The sequence below is a fragment of the Tupaia chinensis genome, unplaced genomic scaffold (assembly GCF_000334495.1).
Source record: "Tupaia chinensis unplaced genomic scaffold, TupChi_1.0 Scaffold000159_1, whole genome shotgun sequence".
Lineage (NCBI taxonomy): Eukaryota > Metazoa > Chordata > Mammalia > Scandentia > Tupaiidae > Tupaia > Tupaia belangeri.
This window is the reverse complement of record NW_006159630.1, coordinates 1,099,065-1,107,329: the sequence shown is the minus strand read 5'-3', so window position 1 is coordinate 1,107,329 and position 8,265 is coordinate 1,099,065. Positions and strand designations below refer to the sequence as shown.

Sequence of the window (8,265 nt, the reverse complement as noted above, 5' to 3'; positions counted from 1 at the left end):
GGCCCACCCCCCCCTGGGGGGGGGGGTTTCTTGCTTTCTGTCTCTCTGTCTCTCTCTTGCCTGTCTGGCGAGCACACACGCCCTATAGCAAAAATCTCTCCAAAAAAAGAAAAAAAAAAAAAAAAAAAGAATTAAATCTGGGAGGACCAGCAGAAGATGTAGTGGTTATGTTGCTGGACTCCCACATGACTGACCGTGGTTCGGGTCCCAGACCCAATGGCTTGAAACTCATGCTGGGCATATGTACATGCATGCCCAAGATCCCAAGAGGAGAACAGAGGATGGCATGGCCATCCACACTGGAGGTAGATTTCTTACTTTCTGTCACGCTTTGTCTCTCCAGCAAGCATACCAGATAGCAAAACTCTCAAAAAAAAGAATTAAATGTGGTAAATCAAAACTTTAGTATACAATTTCTACAAAAGGGCCAATCAATCCATCACAAAATAACTGAGAACCCACCACACCCCACATCCTCTGCTAGCAGCAGTCCTTTTCTAAAGAGTGGCTCTTCTGGAAATTTCCATGTGTCAGCCATGAAGATAAATGTCAGCACACACAGGAAACAGCTCACCTGTCTGTTCAGTGTGATGGCACTTGGCTGGCACTTGGTGCAGATGCCGTTAGGCCATGGGAGGTGCCCCTCGCAGCCTGATTTAATCTTGCAGCTGATGTTTTCCAGGGCAACAAACTTCCCCCTGACAAAGAGAAGCGACTTAATGGGAAACTGCAGTATGTGAAGTCCCATGGCGATGAGGAGCTACACACCAGGGGTCTCCCACCCCGTGCAGTGCTCTAAGAGCTCAGCAGGTGACAGCAGCAGGAAGTGCTGGAGACCTTTCCCCGGGAGCTCCGTCACATCCCACACTATCCTCGCACTACACAGGGACACGCATGACATTCCACAAAGACGCGGTTTTTGTTCTCACCATCCATCACTAGCTTCCATGAAGGTTTTCAAGAATACTGAGTATCTGGGAACCAGCAGTTAGCGTAATGGCTATGTCGCTGGACTCCCACGTAGTCGACCGCAGTTCGCGTCCTGTACCCGGTGGCATAAAACTCACACCGGGCGCGTGTGCGTGTGTGCCCAAGATCCCGAGAGGAGAATGGAGAAGGGATTGTGGCATGACCATCCCCCCTGGGGAGTTTCTCGCTTTCTGTCTCTATGTCTCTCTCTGTCTGTCTGGCGAGCGCACGCGCCCTACAGTGAAAATCTCACAAAAAATAAAGAATACTGAGTATCAGTAGGTAGTGATCTAACCTAGGCCACTAAGAGGGAATGAGGTGTTTTGAGCTTCATTAATTTATCATCAACTTTAGGGATCAGCAGTTGGCGTAATGGCTATGGGCTCCCGTGTAGCTGACTGTGTTTGAGTCCCGGACCTGGTGGCTTAAACTCACACTGGGTACGTGTGCGTGCCTGCCCAAGATCCCGAGAGGAGAATGGAGGAAAAGGGATTGTGGCGTGACCATCCCCCTGGGGGGTGATTTCTTGCTTTCTGTCTCCCTGACGAGCACATGCGCCCTATAGCAAAAATCTCTCCTAAGTAAATAAATAAAAAGAAACTTTGACATTATTGGTAAAATTTATGAAATATTTTACTCACAGGAGAACCTGGTAGGCACATAGCAAAGATCCCCCAACTCTGCCTTCACTAACAGAAAAGCTGCCATTAGGAGATGCTCCCTGATAAAGTCCTGGCCCCACCGTAACTTGGGGACAATCTGCACAAGGAACTGTTTTCCTCATTCATAAATCGAAGTCTGCGTGCTAACGACACCTGCAAACATGCGCCCCAGGAGATTGTGGCCTTCGGACTGCACAGAGGCTGACCAGGTTTATTTCACCACAATCAATCTCCATGCACTTCCACTCTGGAGAGCTCCATAGCTTTCCCCACTGGCAGGCATGCGTGGGCTTTCCTCCTCACCTAACCCCAAAGCCACCCTTGAGCGTCTGTGTGCTGTGAGAGGAGTGCCACATACTGCCTCTGAGCGCTGACAGGGTCCCAACTAGTGGCCGCAACTGGTGCTTTCTGGAGAGGGGTGTGAAGTGAGCAAATGAGTGCCTCCCTAGGTGGAAATGGGAGCCCGTGCCTAGTCACCTCATCCTGGTCATGGCGACTTCTCGCACTTGGGAGACAAGGACAGGCTGGGCCTGGAGCCTGCAACTACTGTGGCATCAGGTGTCGAGCCAGACAGGCAGGGTGCTGGGGGTCTGGCTCGCTGGGGCAGGACTGGGGCAGGGGGTGGGGAGGTTATCAGAGCACCTTTCCTAGGAAGCAGAGGAAGAGCTCCTCGAACTACGCACTCGGCAGGCCACACCCCTCCAGCCTCCGGCACTGACCCACACAGCGCTGTGCGAGGGAAGGGTGGTGGCAGAGGCAGTGCCGAGTGCCAGGGCACACAGCAGGGGTCTGCTACATCCCACTTCTTCCCTAGGGTCATGACAAAAGCCAGGAACGCCAAGGCTCTGTGCCCCAGCCTGCTTCTGTTTTCTCTGTCACTGGCATAGGACTGTAAGTGACCACTACTGGACAACACACAGTAGAGCCCGCACACCCGGTGCCACCAACGGCTTACTTGTCGGCTCCTCCCGTCAGCTTCCGGATGTAGGCGTGGAAGGACATGTGCTTCACAGGAGGTTCGAGGTGGTTTAGGTAGTCCTCATCAAATGGCTGCAAAATACACATAGTGAATGAGCATGCTGGCACACCTGCGCTAGCACCTGCACCTGCACTAACACCTGCGCCTGCACCTACCTGCACCTGCACCAGCACCAGCACCTGCACCTACCTGCACCTGCACCTACCTGCACCTGCACCTACCTGCACCTGCACCTACCTGCACCTGCACCTACCTGCACCTGCACCTACCTGCACCTGCACCTACCTGCACCTGCACCTACCTGCACCTGCACCTACCTGCACCTGCACCTACCTGCACCTGCACCTACCTGCACCTGCACCTACCTGCACCTGCACCTACCTGCACCTGCACCTACCTGCACCTGCACCTACCTGCACCTGCACCTACCTGCACCTGCACCTACCTGCACCTGCACCTACCTGCACCTGCACCTACCTGCACCTGCACCTACCTGCACCTGCACCTACCTGCACCTGCACCTACCTGCACCTGCACCTACCTGCACCTGCACCTACCTGCACCTGCACCTACCTGCACCTGCACCTACCTGCACCTGCACCTACCTGCACCTGCACCTACCTGCACCTGCACCTACCTGCACCTGCACCTACCTGCACCTGCACCTACCTGCACCTGCACCTACCTGCACCTGCACCTACCTGCACCTGCACCTACCTGCACCTGCACCTACCTGCACCTGCACCTACCTGCACCTGCACCTACCTGCACCTGCACCTACCTGCACCTGCACCTACCTGCACCTGCACCTACCTGCACCTGCACCTACCTGCACCTGCACCTACCTGCACCTGCACCTACCTGCACCTGCACCTACCTGCACCTGCACCTACCTGCACCTGCACCTACCTGCACCTGCACCTGCACCTGCACTAGCAGGGAGCCCGGGGCGACGAGGGGAATGGGTGCCTGGGCCTCGTGGGTCACACCAGCTCTGAGCACCCTTTTTTCCCCCAGCTATCTCTTCATGGTTAACCTGAATCTCTATTAAATACAAAACACTCTTATTTTGTCAATGCTTTCTGAATGAACTGAGTAACGTTTGCTTGGGGAAAAAAAGCCTAAGTATATATATTTTTTTGTGTGTGGGGGAGATTTTTACTATAGGGCATGTGTACTTACCAGAGAGATCTGAAAGCAAGTAATCCCCCCCAGGGGGACGGCCATGCTGCAATCTTTTCTCCATTCTCAAGATTTGGGGCATGCACACACATGCACCCAGCATGAGTGTCAAGCCTCCAGGTCCAGGACTTGAGCCACAGTCAGCCATGTGGAACTCCAATGCCTTAGCCACTACGCCACCTGCTGGACCCATGCCTACTATATTTTCCAAAGTTGTTTAACTCTATAATCATTATATTTATATGTAAAAACAAGAAAATAAAAACGAAATCAAGGGACCAGCAGGTAGCACGGTGAATGGGGTACTAGATGCCCATAAGGCCTACCACGGTTCACGTTCTGGACCTGGAGGCTTGCTGTCTCACTTTACTTCTCTCTCTGTTTCTCTCTGATGAATTAAAGTAACAATAATAATAATATTGGGAACCACCAGTTAACGTAATGGCTATGTCGCTGGACTCCCACGTAGTCGACCGCGGTTCACGTCCTGGACCCGGTGGCTTAAAACTCACACCAGGCATGTGTGCATGCGTGCCCAAGATCCTGAGAGGAGAATGGAGGAGAAGGGATTGCGGCGTGACCATCCCCCCTGGGGGGTGATTTCTCGCTTTCTGTCTCTATGTCTCTGTCTGTCTGGCGAGTGCATGCGCCCTACAGTGAAAAAATCCTCTCCAAAATAATAATAATAATATTAATGATAGTCAATAACTCTTTTTTTTTAAAGAGGTTTTTGCCATAGGGCATGTGCACTGGCCAGAAAGACAAGAGACAGAAAGCGAGAAATCACCCCCCAGGGGGGATGGTCATGCCGCAAACCATTCTCCTCCATTCTCCTCTTGGGATCTTAGGCACACACGCACGCACGTGAGGTGTGAGTTTAAGCCACTGGGCTCGGGACTCAAACCGCTGTCGGCTACATGGGAGTCCAGCGACATAGCCATTACGCTAACTCCTGGTCCCAATGGTCAATAATTCTTAAAAAAAAAAAAAAGACTAAGTCAAACACATGTTTTCCAGAATTGGACTGAATTTCTTATACCCACCTACTCATTTTCTTTGTTCTCTAGCCACTGTTCAGATAACAGATGGTACCTTTCAGAGCAGCAGAAACTTCTCCAATATACATTAAAAATAAATAAATAAATACAAACAAAACACTGAGTTAAGTTTCAAGAAAATTTTGCAGAAAAAATAAAAGCCATGGACCGACAGGTGTGTAGTGGTTAAGGTGCTGGACTCCCACGTGATCCACTGTGGTTCAAGTCCCAGACCCAGCAGCTTGAAACTCATGCCGGGTGCATGTGTCCATGTACCCCAAATCCCAATGGGATGAAGCAGGGATTGGGGCGTGGCCATCACTCCTTGGGGGTGATTTCTCACTTTCTGTTTCTCTGGTGAGTACACACACCCTGTAGCAAAAATCAATAAAAAAAAAAAAAAGAAGCCACAGGAGGAAGCACGCGGTGCCTTGTGAAAACTTCAGGGTGGCTGTGCTGTAGCAGCTCTAACTAGTCAGCAGTCAGCCTTATTCTAGTAATGCTCGATCTCATCAGACAGGCCAGCAGAGGAGACGTGATGGTCAGGACAAACATGAGAGCCAGCAGGTGCAGCTTTGCAGCAGACCTGAAGGGGACACTCCCCTTTATCAGTAACTTAAGGCGCTGGCCATCCATAACCCACCAAGAAGGTTGCCCCTTAAATCCAAGTTCATCCTCAGTGCAAGGTGTACTGGTGGGCACAGGAAGCCCAGGGTAGTCAACAGACAATTCTGCCAACCGCCACTTCCAAGTGCAAGCGCTCAGAGGACACCCCAGGGCTCTGACCATCAGGGCCCAGCTGCGAGACTCACCTCGAGGGGAACGCAGTGCACACACTTCCCCAGAGGGCCGTGGCGGCATCTGAGGAGAGACAGGCAGAGAGCGTGCAGCGGTGAGTCCGGTTACTCTTCTGGCTGCCCCAGCACGTCTGGTATTTGAAAGTGCATACTTTACCACCAGGAGCAAATGGGTGGGAGACGATTAAATGCAGATGTTAGTGAGTGATCGGAAAGCTGGAAGGCGACTAGGGCAAAGCCCTGGGAGTGGTGTCTGAGAACCCTGAGTTCAGAAAACACCTACTTCATGTGCACTTCAAAAAAAGCACACGGGATACTCATCCCTGGGGGCCTCAGCTCTTCGCTGGGGAGCACTGGGGAATGGGGGAGCGCTAGTCCACGAGGGCAGGGGGCATGCGCAGCCCACTGGGAACTCAATGGGACCCCTGGAGGGGGGTTGAAATCGGCAGATGCGGTTGAGTTCTATTTCAGCACAAGGACATCCCTGTGTCCCTGAGCAGAGGGCTCTCACTGAGGACAGGCAGGACACGCACACGTGGATACCGTGCTCCAGAGGCTGCTAACGGAGCGTGGAGACACAGGCCGTGGGGTGGCAGGCCCCAGTCTCTAGGAGAAAGCCTGAAGGGAAGAGGCGCCCGGCTAGTGCCTCAGCTCCGAAGTGACCCCATGTCACTGCAGCTCGCACCATTTGTGCTCGCTCCTTAATCCCACAGACAAAGTGGCCAGTGTGCCATCGGGACTGATCACTCAGTGCCAGCACCCATCACACCGACAGAGGCATAACTGAGAAAGGCCGTGCTGCAGAGGCACCAGCTGAAAACCCACAACACGTGTACACGTGTACAAGCAACTTCCAAAGCCAGGTGCAAAAGGAACGTTAGAAGGAGCAGCAACTTCGGCAGAGGCGGCGCTGCCTGAGGACGGAGAGAGCACACAGCACAGCACCAGCCTGCGCCGGGGGCACAAGACCGCTGCACACCCCACGCCCAGCTCCAGTCTGGAGCACCCTTCCTTGCCCGTGCCTTTCTGAAGCCTATCATCCTGCAGGGTCGGAACTCGCCAAAGGACCTCCCAGGGCAGACTCAGTCTAAAGCTGCCTACCTCCCCGAGAACTTCTGAATCTGTTACCAAACACATCAAAACCATCTATGTGGAACATAATTGAGAATTAAATTTATTAAAAAAAAAAAAAAAAAACAGCTAACATGAAAGGCCAGCAGATGGTGTGGTGGTAAAGGTACTGGACTCCCACACGGCTGACCGCGGTTCACATCCCGGACCTGGCGGCTTGCTTTCTTACTTTTTCTGTCTCTCTGGTCAAATTAAAAAATGATAATAATAAATAAAGTTAAATAAAAATAACCTAAAAAAACAGAAATTAAAAAAAAAAAAGCTAACAAGATAAAAAACTGGAGTGAATCTTAATCTGAAATAGTCAGCCCCACTCATGTTCTTTCCTCTGGTATGTGTTACACAGGACACGCCACAGACATCTTCCTCGATGGACCCGCCAGGATCAGCACATGCAGGACTACGGAGCCCCAGCGGGGTCCAGGACACTTACAGCTGGGGGTCCCGGCTTCTATAAATCTTCCCGTCCTGTCTGCTGAGGTACTGGTCGATCTCATCTTCCACAGCGCTGGGTGCGCCCACGGCCTTTAACCCTGGCGGGACAGACGTCTCCATTTCCGACGAGGGTCCAGCGAGGCTCGAGGGGAACAGGAACAGCAGGTCCCCATGCCTGTCCAACAACAAACACAGGGATGCCTTCCTCGCCAGCCAGGCTGCAGACCAACTGAGCGAGGGACTGTGCCGTCTGTGAAGGCCTGAGGCTGAGGTGTCGCGCTCCCCTCCCTGGCGTGGGAAGGCTCAGCTCAGTGGCTCATGCTGCCGCTCATTTCCTCTTAGGACACCGTGGCAGCTTTGCGTGGGTTTCTGGGCAGTGCCCCCTCCTTACTCTGCTCAGTGTCCCCCGCCCTCCACTATCCTCTGCTCTGTCCAGCTCTCCCACCCACACCCCATCTCCTGGCCCCAGCTTCCCATCTCCTCCTCTGCATCCCTGCACACATGTGCACATGCACACATGGTCACAGTCGCCAGTGGGACCAGCACTGCTTTACAGAAGCAGAATGACCAGAGACCCACTTTCTTTCTTTCTTTTTTTTTTTTTAAGAATTATTTATGTATTCATTCATTTTTATTTTAATTTGACCAGAGAGACAAAGAGGGAAAGTGAGAAACAAGCCACCAGGTCCAGGACTGGAACCCTGGTTGACCATGTGGGAATCCAGCACCTTAATCACACCACCTGCTGGCCCCCAGAGGCCCACTTTCAGCCTTGCTTTTCTCTTCCGACAACCCCTCGTAACACTCTCCAGACATAATTAACAGCATCGGATCGCAGCCATCACAGCTGTGGTGAGCGCCCCACACTGAGGGCACAGGTGCTCCGCACTCCCTGTCACGGGCCACACCTGCCGACGCCCACGGAAGGACGCTGTGCAGTGTGACCTCTGCAGGGCAGCTTTCCAGAGTGGCCAGTCAGACTGGAAGGTTCTGCTTGTTTCTGGAGCTGCTGGGAAACGGTAAAACCAGCCTCTCCACAGCAGGTCACGGCAGGGCGGTGGGCCAGCGCGGCC

The 8,265-nt window shown here is 52.9% G+C and overlaps 1 protein-coding gene across 3 annotated transcripts in view; it reads right to left on the bottom strand.

Moving 5' to 3' along the window:
• Window positions 1–8,265, bottom strand: part of NPLOC4 (NPL4 homolog, ubiquitin recognition factor) — a 92,167-nt gene that overhangs the window by 44,964 nt on the left and 38,938 nt on the right. For 2 of the 3 annotated variants that reach the window (XM_006145650.3, XM_006145651.2), the window contains 3 exons: window positions 5,642–5,690; window positions 2,587–2,681; window positions 575–698 (listed from right to left, as the gene is read on the bottom strand). In XM_006145650.3, the coding sequence (XP_006145712.1) occupies window positions 575–698; window positions 2,587–2,681; window positions 5,642–5,690 (268 nt within the window). Of the gene's footprint in view, window positions 1–574; window positions 699–2,586; window positions 2,682–5,641; window positions 5,691–7,190; window positions 7,388–8,265 lie in introns of those variants that run through there. The other variant, XM_006145652.2, reaches the window with a different exon arrangement.